This window comes from Rosa rugosa, chromosome 3 (assembly GCF_958449725.1).
Source record: "Rosa rugosa chromosome 3, drRosRugo1.1, whole genome shotgun sequence".
Lineage (NCBI taxonomy): Eukaryota > Viridiplantae > Streptophyta > Magnoliopsida > Rosales > Rosaceae > Rosa > Rosa rugosa.
The window spans coordinates 37827733-37848095 of record NC_084822.1 but is presented as its reverse complement, the minus strand read 5'-3'; the positions used below and the strand labels follow the sequence as shown (position 1 = coordinate 37848095).

At 38.3% G+C, this 20363-nt stretch overlaps 3 protein-coding genes, 1 long non-coding RNA gene and 1 other non-coding gene across 22 annotated transcripts; 3 read left to right on the top strand and 2 right to left on the bottom strand.

Moving 5' to 3' along the window:
* Positions 1 to 2138: 2138 nt before the first annotated feature.
* Positions 2139 to 3631, bottom strand: LOC133740631 (uncharacterized protein At5g48480). The gene is made up of 2 exons (XM_062168570.1): positions 3256 to 3631; positions 2139 to 2682 (listed from the first exon to the last, which is right to left on the bottom strand). The coding sequence occupies exons 1-2, from the start codon at positions 3519 to 3521 to the stop codon at positions 2403 to 2405; spliced, it is 546 nt and encodes a 181-aa protein (XP_062024554.1). The 5' UTR covers positions 3522 to 3631; the 3' UTR covers positions 2139 to 2402.
* Positions 3632 to 4140: 509 nt separating this feature from the next.
* On the top strand, positions 4141 to 6346 carry LOC133739612 (uncharacterized). 2 transcript variants are annotated; one of them, XR_009860710.1, is made up of 4 exons: positions 4141 to 4613; positions 4896 to 5091; positions 5989 to 6090; positions 6203 to 6239. It is a non-coding gene; the product is annotated as an uncharacterized LOC133739612 (long non-coding RNA). The 2 variants fall into 2 exon arrangements; XR_009860709.1 differs by having other exon boundaries at positions 5989 to 6346.
* Positions 6347 to 8365: 2019 nt separating this feature from the next.
* On the bottom strand, positions 8366 to 11458 carry LOC133740313 (uncharacterized). Of its 3 annotated transcripts, none has more exons than XM_062168243.1 (7): positions 10847 to 11456; positions 10659 to 10757; positions 10342 to 10479; positions 9846 to 9949; positions 9198 to 9311; positions 8813 to 8884; positions 8366 to 8641 (listed from the first exon to the last, which is right to left on the bottom strand). In XM_062168243.1, the coding sequence occupies exons 4-7, from the start codon at positions 9904 to 9906 to the stop codon at positions 8508 to 8510; spliced, it is 381 nt and encodes a 126-aa protein (XP_062024227.1). In that variant the 5' UTR covers positions 9907 to 9949; positions 10342 to 10479; positions 10659 to 10757; positions 10847 to 11456; the 3' UTR covers positions 8366 to 8507. The 3 variants fall into 3 exon arrangements, 2 of the variants coding, with proteins under 2 accessions (XP_062024227.1, XP_062024226.1); XR_009861117.1 differs by having other exon boundaries at positions 8370 to 8641; positions 9198 to 9351; positions 10847 to 11454; XM_062168242.1 differs by lacking the exon at positions 9846 to 9949 and having other exon boundaries at positions 10847 to 11458.
* Positions 11459 to 12326: 868 nt separating this feature from the next.
* Positions 12327 to 12399, top strand: TRNAK-UUU (transfer RNA lysine (anticodon UUU)). The gene has a single exon. It is a non-coding gene; the product is annotated as a tRNA-Lys (tRNA).
* A 33-nt stretch (positions 12400 to 12432) lies between these two features.
* On the top strand, positions 12433 to 19440 carry LOC133738250 (protein PEP-RELATED DEVELOPMENT ARRESTED 1, chloroplastic). Of its 15 annotated transcripts, none has more exons than XM_062165737.1 (14): positions 12433 to 12826; positions 12960 to 13115; positions 13343 to 13411; positions 13507 to 13677; positions 14323 to 14466; positions 14671 to 14829; positions 14957 to 15022; positions 15279 to 15338; positions 17347 to 17442; positions 17579 to 17773; positions 17896 to 17933; positions 18082 to 18170; positions 18327 to 18397; positions 18757 to 19440. In XM_062165737.1, the coding sequence occupies exons 1-10, from the start codon at positions 12500 to 12502 to the stop codon at positions 17702 to 17704; spliced, it is 1374 nt and encodes a 457-aa protein (XP_062021721.1). In that variant the 5' UTR covers positions 12433 to 12499; the 3' UTR covers positions 17705 to 17773; positions 17896 to 17933; positions 18082 to 18170; positions 18327 to 18397; positions 18757 to 19440. The 15 variants fall into 15 exon arrangements, with proteins under 15 accessions (XP_062021721.1, XP_062021724.1, XP_062021727.1 ...); XM_062165740.1 differs by having other exon boundaries at positions 18322 to 18397; XM_062165743.1 differs by lacking the exon at positions 18082 to 18170.
* Positions 19441 to 20363: the final 923 nt, after the last annotated feature.

Below are 20363 nucleotides of genomic sequence, written 5' to 3'. Positions count from 1 at the left end.
TGGGAAAAGTCCAATTTGTTCAAGTTACTCATCCTAAAAGAGAACAAGAAAAAGGGTTAGTTTCGGAGCGGAAAAAACATATATAATTTCTGAGCGTAATCGCTTCCAAGAAATTCAATTCCAAGAGGTATTGGATTAGATCAAAACAATGACGTAAGTGGTCATAAATTCTCTACAAACTCTAAGTTTGGAGATCTCAACAAGCTCCAAGCTTGGAGTGAGCACGAACCCCCACACTTCGGCTTAATTAGGTCTCCCCTATGATGAAGAAATGGGAGGGGTAGAAGAAGGGAGTTTGCAAGTCCCAGAGAAATTGCATTAAAAAAGGGAACTTTTAGATAAAAATACCTCTAAATAGGTCGTAGGAAAATTTGGCCGGAAAAAGTCACCGGAAAAGTGGTCGGAAAAATCGCTGGCGGTGGTTGACCTGTGGTGGTTGGGCTGGGCCTTGACTTTTTTTTTTCTTTTGCAGTGGGCCGCACCAAACTGGGCCGAGCTTCTTTCTTCTTCTCTGGGCCGAGGAGTTTGTTGGGCTGGACGTACGTTGGGCTACACGTGGGCCGCGCCTGGGGTCCGCGTCAGTGGGCGGCTTTGGCTGCGGCTTGTTCTCGGCTTGGGCTGCCTCCTCCTCCTTTTTTTTTTTTCTTCTTCTTCCTCTGCCGGTTTTTCTGCTGGATGTTCACGTTGCCGGTTCAGGATCTTCCAAATAGGTTTTTGGGCTATTTCTTCCGGTTCCTGTATTTTTGGTCAGAGGAGCTTATGTTGACAAAATTTGGTAGAAATTGGAGGTCTGGAAGGCGGTGAACCGGTGGAGTATTTGCTGCGGGTGATTTAGAGATTCCGGTGGCCGGTTCGATATGTTTCCGGCTGGTTCTGGATTCCTGGGGTTGAGGGCTTCAAGTTGTGTGGCGGAGGCAGAAAAGGTATCAAGGTTTTGTATTCGGATTTAGGGTTAGGACGTCGTGCTGATAACGTGTTTAAGGAAAATTGAAATTGGGAGAGAATTGAGTCGTGCTTTCATTGATAATAGGAGTCTCTTTATATAGAGGATTACAAGACATAGAATCAGAGTTGTTCAAAGAAAGATAATCGTATAATTAATCGGATATCTCTATGAATATCTCCGAGAATATCTCTAATTCTAAACCCTATTACAACTAGGTCAAGTAACCTAGAGTTTGGGTCAGACACATATTTTGGTTTTACTTGAACAGAATTTACATTACTTTGATTTTATTTTTAATAAGAAAAATAAAATGTTTCATTAATTAAATTCTTATTAGAGATTGTGGTTGGTATGGAGGCCTTATCCTCAATGGAAATGGAAATGGAAATGTGAAATCCCCCATAATTTTTTATGAGTGAAATCCACACTCTATTTTATAATTCATACTTTTTTTTTTTGATGAAAATGTTTATAAAAAGACAAAAGTAAGTTATCAAAGACAAAATTTAAATTACTAAAAAAAGAATTAAAGAGCATAGATTGTAAAATGGAGATTGTAATTGGTATGGGATAATTTTTTATGAGTGAAATCCACACTCTATTTTATAATTCACACTTTTTTTTTTTTGATAAAAATGTTTATAAAAAGACAAAAATAAGTTATCAAAGAAAAAATTTAAATTACTAAAAAAAAAAATTAAAGAGCATAGATTGTAAAATGGAGATTGCAGATTTAAGGGCGAACGGAAGGAAGAATGAACTTGGAGGTGAGGATCTGACCCCCCCCCTCCCTATTTACGATCGGAACACAAAATCAAAATAACAGAACAAGCACCAACCACCAACGCCCACATGACCTCAATTTTAAATTAAATAATATCCAAGACCTAATTGGGGTCCCGACTAACGAGAATCCAAACCACCAATTGGCCATTCCGTTCCCCATTCCCAGGCTTCTAACAAGGACCACTTGCCAGTAAAACCCCTAATGGCCTAATCCAACCATCTCGACACGTGTCCAACCACACATGGGTATCCGTACATATTGTATCAAGGTCAGGTCAGTCAATACCTCCCTTCTCTGAAATCGTACAAACAAATCCGACAACACCATCACGAAAGATAGATTTTTATCCAATGCATGCCAAAAATGTCACAACTACCCCCACCTTTGTCAAATAACCAAACCATAGAAACTGAAAAAATCAGAAAAAATTATTTCAGAAATAGTAAACATCAATATCGATCGGACCATAGAAATTGTCTGTTAAAGCCACCATTACCATAGCAAGGTCTAGTTCATATCCTCAAAATAAACCCCATGATTACGCCCAATGGCAAAACATAAAGGCAACTACACCTACCCAGAATCAGCCTAGATAATTCATCCTACTACTTGATTAAACATTAGATCAAACGGAGAGTCAAAAGCTGTAAACATGGATCATAGAACCGTCTACGCATCAGTGGTGTTGTCTGCCTCAATCTCGGTAGCAGTGGTGTTTTCTGGCCCAGTCTCAGAAGCAGCGGTGATGGTCTTGTTGCCAACAATGGTCCAGACAATGCCGAATGGGTCCTTGACTTTGCCGGAGTATTGCTTTCCAGGGAACGCATGGTCCTCAGTCACACCACCACTCTCTGTAATCCCTCCAGCAGCCACAACCTTCTTAATCACAGCTTCAATATCCCCCTCACAGACCAATGCGAGACCAGTGCTGTTCTGATGAGCCTTCAACCTAATCAAATAACCACACCATCAGGTCAATGAACCCAAACAGACTCCTCTCAACAAATAATGAGCAGCATAGCTAAAAAAAAATTAATTAATTAAAAAACAGTTCATCACCGGTAGATGTCTCATAAATACCATACAAAGAAAATTTACACAGGCTTTTAGTAAACTAAGAAACAAATTAAAAAATAATAAAAATATTTAATTCAATGAGCAAAATGAAAAAGAAGCTACCTATAAGACAAAAATTATAAACAGAATTATTATTTGGACTGAAACAGAAATCTAATAAGCTAAAAAAAAACAGTAAATTAGTCCCAACTTGAAAAACAAGAATAGTAGAATAAACAAACAAATATATCATGCAAAATCAAAAATATGAACAAAATTTAAGTAAACGTTGCTACAGTGCTACAGCTTAATCTCAAAGCTAAAAGGTTACAGGAAATAAAGTATAAAAAAGATTCATGAAAATCAAACAACAGTCACAGCCTCTTAAACCTACAGATCTAAACGATCTAGCAAAATACAACGATTTAGTGCAAAAAGAAAAAAAGTCAAAGAAATGTGGACTTACTCATCCTCAAGGCGATCAACGACCAAAACCTTGCAGGAGCCAAACTGAAGCAACACATGGATGAGAGGGCGCTCCAGGTCCGCCTTACGCTTGGCGTTCGCGCCACGCTCAACCTCCACAGCGCCGAAGACCGCCTTGTAGAACTGAACGGCGTCGTCAGCCTTGGGTGCTTCGACTCCCAGCACAGCGTGGAGATCGAGAGCCACACTCTTGGCCTCAGTAGCGACCTTCTCAGCTCCGCCGTTCTGAACCTCCTGGTCCGCCATTGATGCACTCAGAGAGAAAAGCAGAGAGAAAACAAAAGGCGAGAGAGAAAAAACCCTTGCTCTGGATAGTGATGGTGAAAATGAAAAGAGCGTGGGGTTTGAGCTGGTGGTGGGGTAAGGGTTTTATAGAAGCCAAGAAGCGCAACCGTTTAGGGATACATCGGGTATTAGTGGAAAGTCTAGGTTATGGCGCTGCCCAAGGAGTTGAGGTAAATTACGACGCATTGCAACTGGAGTTTCCCAAAATGACTTTTGGCCTAATGGCCTGTCACGCATCCAAGGCGATTTTGGTTAATTTTCTTGACCTTTCGGTTTTCATGACCTTTCGCGTAAAAGAATATGGACGAGTCCTAACCGTCCACGTGGTCTGAATCCGTACCTTCTATCCCATCCCGCCTTTTGTATTTTTCGAGTCTGAAAAATAGTGGATAACGATGGGAACAAAAGGAAGGCCTGGTAGGCAAATACCAAAACTGTCACATTAAACTATTAATATTAATATTTGTTTTTAAATTTTGATAAGGTTGTTATTTTACGTGGTTATTGGAAAGTGAGCTGCACTATTCAAAATTGGAAATTAAATTCAATAATTTATTAGTTTTTCTGTGAGTTATAATTTTTGGGACAATGATAAAAGAGGTCATTTTAAAGTACTTTATGATAATCCAGACACCACAAATGTCCCTCTGATAATTAAGGTCACCTATTAACAACCTACCACTAAAGTTAAACTTAATTACAAAAACTGCCACTGCTGGCTCTCGCTCCCTCCCTTCCGTTAATATGTTATCCGTTCAGATTCAACCCTTTACCAAAATCTCTCTCTCTCCACAAACCCTTACCATCCCAACCTCCTTGACCGCGACTCCTTAAGACCTTCCTCGACTTCTCCGACTCGCCGCCCTTCACCATCGATCTCTCCTTCGAGTGGATCCTCGACTCCGTGACTCCGACACCGATCAGATCAAGCTCATTGATCGCACCCTGCAGTTGGGATCGGTGCTCCTCGAGGCCGGTAAGAGCTCGGCGAGACGACAAGCCTCCAAGCACAACTCCATCTCCTGGGCTCTCCCTCTCGACCTCACCATCAAGGTAAGCCCATGTTTAATTGTTGAAGTAAAATTTGAACTGTAATTGTTGCCGGAAACTGGTTTGATCGTGTTAGTTTTTGGGCATTCCGATTCTTTTGTTTTGAAGTTGCACTTTGCCATTTTCAGTAGCACTGGGTTGCACATAATCAGATGGTTTATGTCAGTCACTGAGTTAATTTTAGTCCTACCTTTTAAAAAAAGAATTGGTGAGACTTTTGATTGGGAGCGTTGAGACCGATATATAATGCGTACATGTCAAATTGAATAAATATTGATATTGCAGGGATGTGATGGGTCAGTTTTGCTTGATGGATCAGCGAGTGGTCCAAGTGAGCAGGAGGCACCTCCAAACCTGAGTTTGAGGGCCACGGCCTTCGAAATCATCAATGACCTCCGTGAGCTAGCTCATAGCAAATGTGGGAGGGTTTGTTTCTTGTGCTGATATAGCTGCTCTTGCTGCTAGGGATTCTGTTTTCCTGGTAAGTAATTATTTTTTCCTCTTGCCAATTATATTGTTATATATATGTATATCACTTTATACATCCATCTAATGTAGAAATGAGCTAAAGACATAGTTGATATCTGATTTTTGACCAATTATTGAGATAGGTACTCAATAAAGGCAGAAATTTTTGCAGTTTTTTGAAATATTTACTGTATGTCAATTGGATACAGAAATCTATTTACATTTATGATTGCCTTTTGGACTTGCATTAGCTATTGATCACCAAGTAGGATCATCTAGGCTAGAAGATATTTAAGTAATATGAAGATAAAGAAACCAACTCCTCTCTCACAAAAAATGCCTCATGCAGATCCATTGGCTCTTCGATTCCAATCCCTCCAATCTCCCAAATTTAGTAAAGGCTCCGACTCTCTCAATCTCTTCAAAATATTAATCCAATCTCGATCCACTTCTAATTTTTGTTTTCTTCTAGACTCATTGGCTTTGGCATGAAAACTCATAAAGAATGTTTCAAAGTTTCCAAGTTCTTGAACTACTGAATTGTTAAACTGTTGCTGATTTGAAATTTTTATAATTATGTTATTTGATGTTTCATGCCTTTTTCATAGTTGGAATGTGATATTTAATAGATTATATTGCATTGACATTCTATTGAATTGGCTTTGTGTTTGATCTTATACACCGTAATGCAGTTTTTGTCAAGTGGTTTTGTTGTGATGCTTTTTCATTATGATGGTAACGTTGATGAGTGGAAGCAATTTCAATGGAATGATCTTGTCATTTATGTGTCTGTAGTCAATCAAACAAAATGGTACACAGGACTTATCTTCATGCCTTCAATCATTTCATTTGTATTAGAAGTTGGCTTATTTTAGATGCATTTCTGAGTGATAGCTTTCTTGATGCCTAGGTGGTTCGCAAAGCGTTTCTTACATCCTGATATAGTTGATCAATATAGTCGCATTCTTCTACGGGATGAGGACCTTGGAGTTGACAATTTCAATCCTCAACGGTACTGTAGCTGCATTTCCAATAAGCAAAGTTAGGATGCTTGCTTGCATTTGAACTACTGTAAAACTCTGTTGCTCAAACTCTATATTGTTCTTCTTCTACAACACTTCTAGGTATGTGTCCATTGTTCGAAAGGAAGGGCTTGAAATATCACAACCGGCACTTGATTTTTCCAAGACAGAGGTGAACTACATGGAGAAACTTTCGAAAGAGGAGGGGATTCAGAAGAAACTCAGCAAGGATATTTTGCAATATAAAGCTCATATAATCAAGATATTTGCGGAACATAGGCACAATTGGATCTCTGCAGATTTAGAGTTTTAGAAATTTGCCTAGGGCTTAGGATGCAAGTCACTGGTGAATTGTAAACTCCAGTTTATTAAATAAATTAGCTTTTTGTATCTTTTTATGATGTCACTGTTATGTTTTTTCCTTAATAAAACATTATTTTTATAGATCTTTTACAACACATTCTAATTTTCGGCATCTTTTGAATTCAACAAGTCAATGTCACTGACCATGTCCAAGGTTGATCACAAGTCAGTAGACAAGTCACTGAACATGTCATTGGCAATTGCATATCACTTGTCAAGTTATTGTTATATTCATGTCACTGGTCATGTCACATTGCATTTCACTGTAATATAAGTCACTGACCAAGTCACTGGCCAAGTCACATTGCATCATTGACCATGTCACTGTTATATACTTGTCACTGACCAAGTTACTGGCCAAGTCATATTGCATATATTCATAGTAATCTCCTCAAGGGAAATCTGGATGAGGAGATATCCCCTCAAGACCAATATGAGTGAGGAGTAATCTCCTCAAAGAAAATCTGGATGATGAGATATCCCCTTAAGGAAAATTTGGGTGAGGAGTAAAATAATTCCCTAAAGGCTAATCTGTGTGAGAAGAAATCCTCTCAGGCTAATATGGGTGAGGAGTAATCTCCTCAAGGGAAATCTGGGTGAGGAGATATCTCCTTAAAGAAAATTTAGGTGAAGAGTAAAGTAATTCCCTAAAGGCTAATCTGTGTGAGAATAAATCATCTCAAAGCTAATATGGGTGAGGAGTAATCTCCTCAAGGGAAATCTAGGTGAGGAGATATCCTCTTAAAGAAAATTTGGGTGAGGAGTAAAGTAATTCCCTAAAGACAAATATGTGTGAGAAGAAATCCTCTGAAGGCTAATATGGGTGTGAGAAGAAATCACCTCAAAACCAATATGAGTGAGGAATAATCCTCTCGAGGTGAATCTAGGTAACTGCCAAAGTCACTGTTAATCTCAAGTAACTGACCATGTCACTGTCAATCACCGAACAAGTCACTATCCATGTCACTGACCCAAGTCACACTGCATGTCACTTACATATTTTGGAATTTTCAAGTCACTGTCTGGGTAACTATTAACCTCAAGTAACTAACTAAGTCACTGATCATGTAACTGCCAATGTCACTGTCAATCAAGTTACCGGCCATGTCACTGTCAATCAACGAACAAGTCACTGTCAATAACATGTCACTTGTCAAGTCATTATTATATCCATATCACTGACCCAAGTCACACTGCATGTCACTTACATATTTTGGAATTTTCAAGTCACTGTCTGGGTAACTATTAACCTCAAGTAGCTAACTAAGTCACTGATCATGTAACTGACCATGTCACTGTTAATCTCAAGTAACAGACCATGTCACTGTCAATCACCGAACAAGTCACTTGTCAAGTCATTATTATATCCATGTCACTGACCCAAGTCACACTGCATGTCACTTACATATTTTGGAATTTTCAAGTCACTGTCCGGGTAACTATTAACCTCAAGTAGCTAACTAAGTCACTGATCATGTAACTGACCATGTCACTGTTAATCTCAAGTAACTGACCATGTCACTGTTAATCACCGAACAAGTCACTTGTCAAGTCATTATTATATCCATGTCACTGACCCAAGTCACATTGCATGTCACTTACATATTTTGGAATTTTCAAGTCACTGTTTGGGTAACTATTAACCTCAAGTAACTAACTAAGTCACTGATCATGTAACTGACCATGTCACTGTTAATCTCAAGTAACTGACCATGTCACTGTCAATCAAGTTACCGGCCATGTCACTATGTTACCGGCCATGTCATAGTGACATGGTCAGTGATCAAAACTAACACAATTTTTTGTGTCCTCCAATAAATCAAAATTGTATAACATAAACATAAGTAACAACAGTTCCAAAACAACTACAAAATGGCACCAACAAGATTCCCAATAATCCACTTTAAAATGGCACCAACAAGATTCTCAATAATCAGCTTTAAACGTGTATGTTACAATTCTAAATTACAAACTGTCAACAGATTACTTCTCCAGAAACACAGACGAATAAAAAAAAAACAATATTGCATGACACTATACAAAGCTATCTCAGGGGGAAATGTGAAATATCTAATGAAGTTATCATCTTCCAAATGCTATTACATGTTTCATAGGCAGTCATCTTCTCTGCATCAAATTCAAAGTTTTGTACCGCTTTCGTATCTATATCCACAACATCTGTAATTTATGGCTTAAGGAGAACAAGTTCATTGCAATACTAAAAACCCATCAGATTTACTAAGAATTATTGCACAGTAGAAAAGTGAATAAACGTATGAATGATTTATTGAATACAAATATTATATGCATGTGATAACTACTAAGTAAGATGTTGCAACAGTAGGATACAGCCAGATTCTTGACTGATCATCCAGGTTTGGTATAATATTTGTAACAGAAGCATACATGGAAAGCTTCCTCCTGCATATAAGAGAACCCAACAGTTCATTGATGGAAATATAGACATGATTTGTCAGTCTGGCAGTCAGTACCTAAAATTTAAATTGGCTTGGGAATTCAATGCCAGAGAAATGCTTATGTCTCTACAAATGTACCCCTGATAATATATTACTACTTTTTTTTGTAAATGTTATTTTTGTTGTTTATCACCAAATATTATGATTCTTATTACCACAAAAAAGATGTTGTAGACCTGTTCAGGCCCTAGGTATGAAAGAATCTAGTAAACCACTATGTCATGAATAAATGCACACAGCCATGATAGATTACGTACTTGTTGAATTTGAATTAGCACCATCCACTCTTTTAGCAGCACTACCAGGTTCAACTAGGCTACAAGTAGATGCAAAGTCACTTGACCTCTCCTGAGACACATCAGATGAAACATCTGGCGTATATGGCAAAAGGATTCAGCTCAGATTTGCTATCTGTATAAATTGAGAACAAAAGATCAAAGTGTTCTGCTCAAATGAAATTAGTTCATTGTTAACAATCCTAACGACTTTCCTTTGGGAATAAAGGTAAACCAGCTATCAGACCCAAGCTAAACTATATCCATGGACCTATTGCACCAGCCATTCTACTAACTTCTTGATTCTAGTTCTTAATTTGCACGTATATCACTACGTAACAAAAGCTGCTAACAAGTGAAGAATAAGAAAAGTAATGTTTGATAAATCATCTTTGACTTTATTTAACAGCAAAACAAAATTAAAAGAACAACAAAGTAAACAAAACCTAGCTATAAGAAAATGATGACCTTCTAGCACTACACGAGCATTATTCCCTGAAGCTAGAAAATTAAACCGGCCATAATAATTTTAACTGATTCAAGAGCATGCAGCTAGTATTTGCTCTAGTTAGTATTGTTATTAGAAGATCCTTCCGGGTGATACATAGCTAAGTGTAGATTGTTGTTAACCTCTGTGAAGCACCATTAGCTGCACCATATCACCGACCTGAAAATTCTCAACTTGCACCATCCTTGACCAGCCGCTTGTTAGACCATACCTGAGGTTTTGATACCTTACAAGGGTAAAAAAAGTATTAGGATGCCGAGGTGATAGGAACCACAATGGAATGGCTTGGTTCGAAGAAAAATTAATATCTACGTTGCATAAGAATTGGGGTAGAAAGTGAATACGTGGAGGGTTGGGAGAAAGTGAATATGTTCAAATTATCGGCCATAACGGCATTATTTCACATGTTCTGCTCAAATGAAATTAGTTCATTGTTAACAATCCTAACGACTTTCCTTTGAGAATAAAGGTAAACCAGCTATCAGACCAAGCTAAACTATATCCATGGACCTATTGCACCAGCCATACATAACATAATCAACGTCGGGAGTCTCAATTTGCAGAAGTATGTTACATATGCAGTAAAATGAACACATGACTAGCAAATATAGTTGTTACCTTCAAGAATCAACATGAGGATTCTGAAGCAAATATGTAGCATTATGCAGCACAGCACTAGCTTCCTCATTCAAAGCATCAATCGCGCGCAACTCTCTGATCTCATCCTGCCATTTCTCCATTTCCTCCTTGTGAATCCTACACAAAAAATTTCAGTCAGGCATAAACACAAACACCTTCCGGTCACTATTGAGATACATTTTCTTGTTCCTTTTGAAACTCACAGATTCAATCTACAATCACAGTCACAACTATTTCTCACAAGCAGCTCATCAAACACCTTATCTACACAAAAATCTATGCCTAATTCAACGAACCTCTCTTTGGAGTTTTTGCCGGAGCTCATTGAAGGAAGCTAATTCGGCCTGAAATTCATGCAACCTCCAGCCATATTCTTCATCAGATTGCTTATGTTTCTGTATCCAAACACTTAAATTGATACGATCGAGCAAAAAAAAAAAAATTCAATCGAAAAAAATGCTTAAAGTGAATTTCAGAGCAAAACCTGAACAAGGAGTGACGAGACGTCGAGGACGAACACATTATAGAGCTAGGCGCAGCGATAGTCAACGACGTTCTCGTCAGCCGTTGTTTCGAGATTGTGCCGATTAACTCTTCTTTCCTTCGTTTTATCGGCAGAGAAAGCTTCGATCTATTCCTCTGATCTCGACCGTATAGGCAATGCCTGCAACAGCGAATTCGACGCCCCCGGTTCCCGATCGGGCTCGGGTTCGAGCGCGGAAGAAGGCAAAGGACAAATGACTGTCGTCGAAATTCTCATTGTCGGAGGACGAGGCTTCCAGGTCGATAGGCACAGTGGAGGAGATTCTCTCCCCGGACTCGAAGAAGCGATCATCGTCTTCTTCGTTGTGGAGGTCGTCCCAGTTCCTAGTCCTATTCCGCTCCATGGTCATCTTGTTGCATTTAGGGTTTCAAATTTGTGGGCGATCGGGCTCTACTGTAATGGGAATCAGAAACATGTAGTAGGCTTTAAGGGTAGAATCGGAATCAAAAAAATTAAAAACTGACCTTTTTTAACATCAACTTATTATTCATAAGGACTAAATTAATATTACTAATAATTTACAATGGACCTTTTTATCAAGTGGAAAACTAGATGACATTTTTATCATTTTACTCTCTAAAGTGACCTTTTCTTTCATTTCCCTTTCTCGCAATTATCCGTTGTGGGGTCCATCCATTGACAAGCAAATCAAGGAGGATTAAATTAGGAGCAAATATTCAAAATATTTGGCAGTAATGGAGTGGGGGAGGGGGAGGCTCCTCCACTTCCTCGTGTTTATGGTAGCGCAGAGTTGGTCACAGCTCACAACGGTTCCATTTTGTAAAACCAAACCAAGAAAGAACTAACAAATTACATGGGGGCCAATGGGCCATTGTGGTGGACCGGTGGTTTGACCATAGGTGAATTTCTTGTTTCAAGCTGGAGAGAATCTTGCGTGAGGCGGACTGCACGGACACGTGGTGGGGAGGATCAATCACTGCCTAACAGGGAGGGGTGTTTTGAGTATTGCACTTTAAGGAGCAGGGACAGTTTCGAAAAAGATGGAAAATTTCATTTCTTCTGATTGGGTGGCCGTAAAGCCACGTGGTGGGGAAACCCCCACCTAAGAATTTCTTTTCAAGCTGATAAGGAACAAGAAAGGATTTTATTGATAGTTTCTTCCATTATAAAACAATGTGTTTTGTCATTCTTTCAAACAATGTGTTTAACTAAAAAATTTGGTTTGGCCGGTAGCAAAGTGCAATTGTTTATATTAACGTCATATTGTAGGAAGTATCTGAGTAGGCAAACATTCAATTTAACTATAATGTAACTCCTAAAATTCGTAATGTATCTTCTCCTACGTGTTCATGCTAAAATTTCTAATCACACATTGGGGATCCACAATAAGTTTCATTTGGTTTTTACTTTTTACTTCCTAAATAATGGAAAAATGGGTAAACGACAAAAGTAAACATGAGCCGTCTTAGCTCAGCTGGTAGAGCGCATGGCTTTTAACCATGTGGTCGTGGGTTCGATTCCCACAGACGGCGTGATTTTTTTATTTTTTAATAAACAAATATCAAATTCCGGAGATATTTCTAGTCCTCCATCTTCCGGGAACGCAAAAACCCATCTCAAAACCCGGCAAAAATGATGCAGAGCACCACCATATTCTTCCCCACTTGTTCACCATCACAATCTCTCCGCCGAACCACTATCTCTCCCTGTCTCCTCTCTCTCCCATCATTTTCCTCTCACCACACACAATCCCAGTGGCATCCAAATCAACCAGCCCACAAGAAGAAGAGCCAATTTCAGCGACTCTGTGGCACTTATGAGGTCGGTGGAGGCTTCCCAGACGACGGATTGGGCGTCGTCCACAGAACTACCCAAGAGAAATTGGACCCGGCCCAGATTGAAGCCCTTCTCAAAGGTGGAGAACAAGTCACTTCTGTCCTCGAAGAAATGATCACCCTCGTAAGTCCTTTTACCTCTTTTTCCTCACCCAGTTCTGGAATTCTGATTGTTATACTATATTGGTATAAGAGTCGGTCGGAAGAAGAATTAGTTGTTTGAATTTTGGATTACATTGATTATTGGTCGTGTGTAGTTGGAGGATATGAAGATGGATGAGGCGTCTGAAGAGGTGGCAGTGGAAATAGCTGCACAAGGGGTCCTGGGGAAGAGAGTTGATGAGATGGAGGCCGGTTTCATGATGGCGCTGGACTACATGATTCAACTTGCTGACAGTGACCAAGACGAGAAGGTTTCGATTTCGAAACTTACACGTTGCTATTGCTTTAATGTGGATCAGCCCGTGCCCCAAACCCCAGTTTACATATGATATGATATGATTGAGCTAGCAATGACCTTTAAATTCTTTTGGCACCAGTAATTCATGTTGCACAAAGATAAGCTATGTACTGTTACTCTGGCTGTTTTTTTTTTTTGGTGCAATGTTTAATTCTGACTGGTATGATCTTCTATTTTCAGCGCAAGTCTCTATTGGAGGTGATTAAGGACACAGTCTTATCCTACCTTACAAAAAAATGCCCCCCACATGTAAGGATTTTCCTTCAAGTCAATTTTCTGATTCTTGTGTAATGCTAGTCTTTGGCAATTATCGTACTTCATTTTTTAAACTTGTTTATTTGTAGGTTCAAGTGATTGGGCTACTCTGTAGGACTCCTCTGAAAGAAAGTAGACATGAATTACTACGCAGAGTGGCTGCTGGTGGTGGTGTATTTAAAAGTAAAAATGACGTCAAAGTTCATGTTCCAGCTGCAAATCTAAATGAAATTGCTAACCAAGCTGATGATTTACTGGAGGTAATCAGTAAAAAAATTACACTATCAGGTTCTGAATAGAGTGCCTTTTCCATCATAAATAAAATTGTATGTTCTGCAAATTATGATGCGCTTTGTCTGTTGCTGATCCCCTAAATGAAGTTAACATTTGCTTAGGTGGTTTTCTGTCCTAGCTCTAATATCACAAAGATAGCGACCAGCTTTTCTAATTTTCCTTTAGAACCATCACTAAATTTTTGTCTTGAAACTTGATGTAAAAGTACTCAAGTGTTTTAACTGTTACCTTCTGTAAATTATGTTACTTCATCCACTATGTAATGTTTACTTGGGAGTTGGGAGTGTTGGATATTGTCTCCCCAAAAGTTGAAAATGAGAGGTGAGAGCAATACATTTTCCCTTATTTGGCAAATGTTCCTCCACTATAATCAGATTCTAGGTTTGGCATTAAATCTTGTTTCTTGTATTGGTAACTTTTTCCAGAAATTTGTTTTAGTGCGATTAAACAAGGAACTGGTTTTTTAGCTTACAGACTACAGAGTAGTGCAATGTGTATTATGTTAGGTGAACTTTGAGTTTATATTTCCTTTGTTATATCAATAGTGTAGTTAGTACTAAGCCTATTCTTGTTCTGCTAATGATTCCATTTTCATATGAAATTTGTTGAAGACAATGGAAACTCGGCCTATAGTTCCGGATCGAAAGCTACTTGCAAGACTTGTTTTAATCAGAGAGGAAGCTCGGAATATGATGGGAGGTGGAATACTAGATGAGAGAAATGATCGTGGGTTTAAGACTCTTCCTGAATCAGAGGTCTCATATTACTGCATTTACAGAGATAATTATAGAATACCAAACTGATTCATTACCCCGTGTTTGTTTCTTTCTGTTGAGATAGTATCATAATGATATCTAAGAGTTTGTCACTGTACTCTGGAAGATTGCATTCTACTTAGAATGATACCATGATCATTTCATCATATTGTCTTGACCATATTAAAACTCCTGTCAGTGCAGGTGAACTTCTTAACCAAACTGGTAGCTTTGAAACCGGGGAAGACTGTGGAGGAGATGATAAAAAGTGTAATGGAAGGAAAAGACGAAGGTGCAGAACACTCTGGCAGTGATGAGGAAGATACCACCAGTAGAAAGGGTTCGAGTGGAATTGCAGGAAGGGTGGGTTTAAGTACAGCATATAACTATACATTTGTGTAGACAGTGCACGTCTGTAAGCTTGCTGGCACGCACACATTGTGTGTAATTAAATATTGTATTATATTGACCTATGCATCGCTGTTGGCAGGAAAGTGTTACAGGACGAAAAGCGCTTCCTGTGCGCCCTGGCATGTTTCTTGAGACTGTATCCAAGGTGAGAGTCACTTGATGCACCCAGTTTAGCTTTTAAGTTGTGCCACAGTTATTTCAATCCCTGTGTAACCTCAAGGCATCCAAAAATCATGATATGGTCAAGTTGGGAAATGCTCATTTGATATTTCTAAATCGAAAAAACAATATCTTGTGTGTAAAATGAAATTGACTTGAGGCACTCTGATCAACCTTACTGACATATGCAGTAACCTTCACTCTATAGGACAAATACTGATTGGATACTTTTAACTTTCCAGGTCTTAGGTGGTATATATGCTGGAAATGTCTCTGGCATCACAGCACAACATCTAGAGTGGGTAAGCTTTACTAGTTACTGTCTTGAAATTGTATTTTCCAAATGGTTCTTATTATTTTCTATTATGAAGAAGTCATCTGTAGGATTTATAATTACACACTTTCTGTCTTTCTCCATTGACATCTCCTATATGATCTGTATATTGCTTGAGCAAGTCACTGTGTGAATAAATAGCTTGTCATACCATCTCCCATAGATAATTTCCTTCATTTTACAGCCATGCTATTCAACATTCTTCTAGTTATTCATTTTGTATCCTTGTCTCTCACATACAGGTTCATCAAAAGACACTTGAAGTTCTTCAGGAATTAGCATTTTAAACGTCTTACAGTAGGTCATCTTCTGTTTTTTGCGCTAATCATGAGCAGTTGAAATGGATAATATTTAGGTGAGTCTAATTTCCCTGGTCATTATTGCAAACCAAAAGTCAACCAATTATCCAAAAATTAATTAAATTGTCATCTATTGTCCAGTGAGAGTAGGAACAATACTTTGCCATAGAAGTTGCTGGGTTGACCCTGAAGGCCAAAAGAAAAGTTCCTAATCAGGTATAGAGTGCACAGGGAAGAACCTGCTCAAACTGTTATAATGTGTTAGCTGCTGTTAGAAAATAAACCATATTTTGTCGAATGAAGAATGTGCTTGATGTAGTTGATGAACAGCCTATTCCATCCATTTTGGTACGTTTGTCTCTGCTAGAGCTTGCCTTGACTACCTCCCTTTAACAATGGCCAGCATGCATGAGTGAAGTGTTTAGGTTCCTTTTTTAGTTGTAAATGACAAGTCTTGAATACTTTTTGTTTGGTTCTTTATGATGTAACAATTACAGATTTTTTTTGGAGAGTTTTTGCTAGTTTCAATTTAAGTCATTTACAAGTTACCCTGATTGGGCGTGCGTATAAAGAAGATCTTGGTATTCTCTTTGATTCGAGCGAAGAGTGGTTCTCTTTGTTTTTCTTTTGGTCGATCTCCATATCCGGTAAGGAATAATTTCCTATAACCGGACCTCATGCATCAAAAAGAGATAAAAGAATTATCTGAGAAATCTCTTCAAATAGGGAAACATGCGGCTGGCTTGGAAGCAAAGAAAGGCTTGAAAGAGCAATCCTTGATTCTTCAAATCTCTACAGGAATCTAACTTCAAAAGAAAAGTTCTACTCTATAAGGGACTCCAATCCTGGAAGACATCATCATAAAAATTACATAATATATAGCAAATAAATAAATAATACCCTAGCTATTTATTACAGATAATTCAGTAAACCCTGTTGAAAGCTCCCCGACCAAATACGAAAAAGACACGATTACTGTCATGACTAATTCCAATAGCTGCGGTGCCAACAATCCAGGATGCAGAGACAACATGAATATTTGTTACGTTTGCAAAAAACATTCTGTAAGTATTTAATTAAACTTTTAGTGTCAGCTTTCTAATTAGCTCCATTTTTTAACACTCTTACGTGCATAACTTTTCAGTTCACCGAATTTTATTGAAACTTTATAGAGTAGAATAGTGGAAAAACTAGAATACCTTCTTATATGCGCCCGAGTTACAGGCTAGGTTTCTTTCTGTGAACTAGGTTTACAGTGGTTGAGGAGCCTTTCGTTTCTTAGCTCCCAAACTTGTAGTCAGAACCCAAGCTTTCAAAGTTTCAAAGCCAAATACTTTTGCTTCTAAACGCTTAGAGATATATATTTCTGTGATATAAAGAATATATTTTAATTTCTCTCGGATGTACATAACATGAGATGGATTATGTGAGCAATTTTTGTGTTTTTCATAATGATTTCTTCCCCTACGTCCCTTTAGGAAGTAGTAGGATGGCCTTCAGTGTTTAGAGCCTACTTTAGTACAATGGTCTTGCCATCCAGCTAGCTAAACGTCCCTGATACCATTCACGGTAAAGCACTAATTAGTAATTACAAATGCAGGAATTACTAAACCCGGCCACACTTCGATCTGCATAAGTACTTTTATTCATCGATCTTCTCCTCTTTTATTTCTGCAGAACTCATTGGCTCATGATAAATTTTGGGACCAAAGATGCTGTTCTGGACATCAATATGACGGAACTCTGAATTGTATCACTTGTCATAAATTTAAGGTTTGTAGAAAGACAATTTATTTTGCAAAGTTCGTTGCAGCAACAACACAAACAAATGTTTGTTCATTTTTCAGTTAATTACATATTTGCCTTTTTTGTGGGATTTGTTTACATAACTTGTTGTCTATTCATGCAGCAAGCCGGGGAGATAGAATACTTGAACCTTGGTCGTGGTCTAATGACTTGTTCAAAATGCTGTTCTATTGCTATTAAGAATTCAAGCCAATTATTGAAAATGTGCATAACTTTTATAAAAGTTTAAATCTGATGGTTGATCGAGACATTCCTATTTTGTTGGTCGATGGTAATGAGATGTGCAGCTCTAAACAAGGTAATTAACATAATTACTTCAGCGAGCAATTTCATATGAGCTATGGTTTTCTTATATACACTTGATATTTAGATTTCTAATTTCAATTTTATTTATTTTTGGTTCTAAATCTATGTTGCAAGGAATCTGTGTCGGTTTTACTTGCTATTGTATGGAAAGGGTAAGAGTTCAGTCAGAAACTAGTTGTTTTTTTCTTTGGTGCTTAGTAATTCGACATTTTTGACGTACATATGCATGTAACTCTTAACCCAAGTGTAAACTTGTGCTATATATGAATGAAAGTTTTCTTGTTTGGTTTATATATTCAGAAATTTTTAGAAGATTTAACCGTGTTGCAAGATTTAGCAACATGTCTTTGGGGCAAATTAAGAATTTCAGTTTTGTCTGCACGACCCGAGTACGGATACTTCCCTTTTTTTTTTTTTACTGATACCTTTTTTTGCATTATTAATTTATTATTGTTCATCAATTTTTATTTATTTATTCCCCACACCTGCTGGTCCTTCCATGATATTTACTAGATTTTGACTCGGTCCATTTGCGTGAAGTGTAGCCATGGGAGGAACTTTAGCACATGGGAGGAACTCGGTTCATCGATGATGCATGCTTGGTTGAAACTTCAAGGTCTGAATTCAGCATTACTTTATTTTTTATTTTTTGGGCGTTAATCTAGATACTTAAGTATTTCCTCAAGTGCAATATGTTCTGGGAACGATATTATGCACTTTTTTTTTTTGGCATACTCTGCAGCTTTTGCATGTTAATTATTACTATGAGAATTTGCATAACACAGAGGGGATGGTTTACGAAAAGTGGGGTGCCAATTTCACCTTCTTCATGTTCTATTCAATACCAAAAGTTAATTAAGATTCTAAAGTGAACGTAATTAAGCAATTTTTTCAGAGTTTCATGCATATAGTTCGAATCTTCTGTATCTAAAAATCTCTATATACTATTCTCTCTATCCAATATATGCCTAACAGGTTGTAAGCCGTGGGAATGGGAAAGGAGTTGAAGAAGGGATCTGCCAAGTAATGAAGTCCACCACTTGTAATGGTTTTGTTCTAGTAGTGATTTTGATTCTTGGTACAAAACCAATGAGCAAGCTCAATACGCAAGAAAGTTGAAAGAGTATCAAGTCCAAGTGATGGAGAGGTGGAAAGATAAAGTTTATGGCCAAGGGTTCAGAGATGCTATGAAGGCTGTAGAAATGTTTGGCTTCGAAACCACGCTGCACTATATCGTTGAAAAAGGAAAATTTCCTCGCAGTCAACCACCTCCTGTTCCGATTCCTAGGACACCTAGGGATGAAAGATGGAAGGGGGCTGTATGCGCTGTAGCTCATATAGCTCTTATTTTTCTTTTAATGAAGGCTAGATAGCCACCTCGATCTCTTAGTTTTAGAGGTGGATGCTTTGAGGAAAGTGGTTATCTTTGTTTTTCTTTTGATCGATCTCTACATCTGATAGGAATAGTTTCTTATAGCTCGATCTGATGCATCTGAAAGAACCTATTTAACAAAGTAGTGCTTCTCCCTTTTTAGAATGGCTCTAGTGATTACAGGCATTAGTACATTTAATTAGTGCCAAGAGACATCCTTATACCTACTTGTTGTTCAACTACGTACTTAGCTTAATGAAGTTATCATTATTGTTCCTTGCCAAATACTTGGTAGCTAGGAGTGCTTATTATTTGTTCAGCTGATGAATCTATATATCTACACCAAATGGTTTTGGTCCGTTTGGATATAGAAGAAGAAAAGGATGAAGCAAATCATGGTCTTCATTTTTTTGTTTAATCATGTGCTCGAGAAACATTTACCTAGAGTCTAGGAGTAATTTACCTGTCTTCCAAACTCCAGCTACAAAAATTATGACATAAACGCAGATTAAAATAAGACTTTGCAGTGAAAATGTCAAATTTATGTCTGTGAGAAAAGGGTGATACAGTAGTGACTGTATTTTTCGTAGTGAACATTCATCCTAAAACTCTCCTGAAGGTAATAAAGAAAAAGCTTGGGATGGATGATCTGAGCGAAATCGTTAAGAGTCATTTTTTTATGGATTAATTTCAGTTTACCCCCCTGAGGTTTAAATGTGTCATCATTTCACCCCCTCTACTTTCAATTCTGAATTTTTACCCCCCAAGCTTTCCAATTTCAATCAGCCGTATCCAATTTCTCAGATTCCGTCCAAATTGGACGTTAACTCTGATAATAGGCCCCACTTTGAAGGCTAAAATGGTCATTTCAAGACAAAAAAAAAAAAACCAAAACAAGAAACCCTCTCTCTTTCACTTTCAGGGTCTCTCTCTCTCTCTCTCTCTCTCTCTCCTTCTTCCTCCTCCGCCGCCAAGAACCTTATCTGCCCACAATTCAACCCTAGCCACTGCCACAATAGCCCTCAAGGTCCCAAAATGAGCGGAGGAGGCGACGAGAACGGCGTCGTTTCAGACCCGGAGTCCGGAGCGATTGTTCCAGTGGAGAAGAGCGGTGGGCAGCAGCAACTGGCTGAGGTCGTGCAGCGGAAGAAGTACCCACAGCGGTTGAACGAGCTCGTCCAGGTCACCGATCTCAGTGAAGAAGACCATC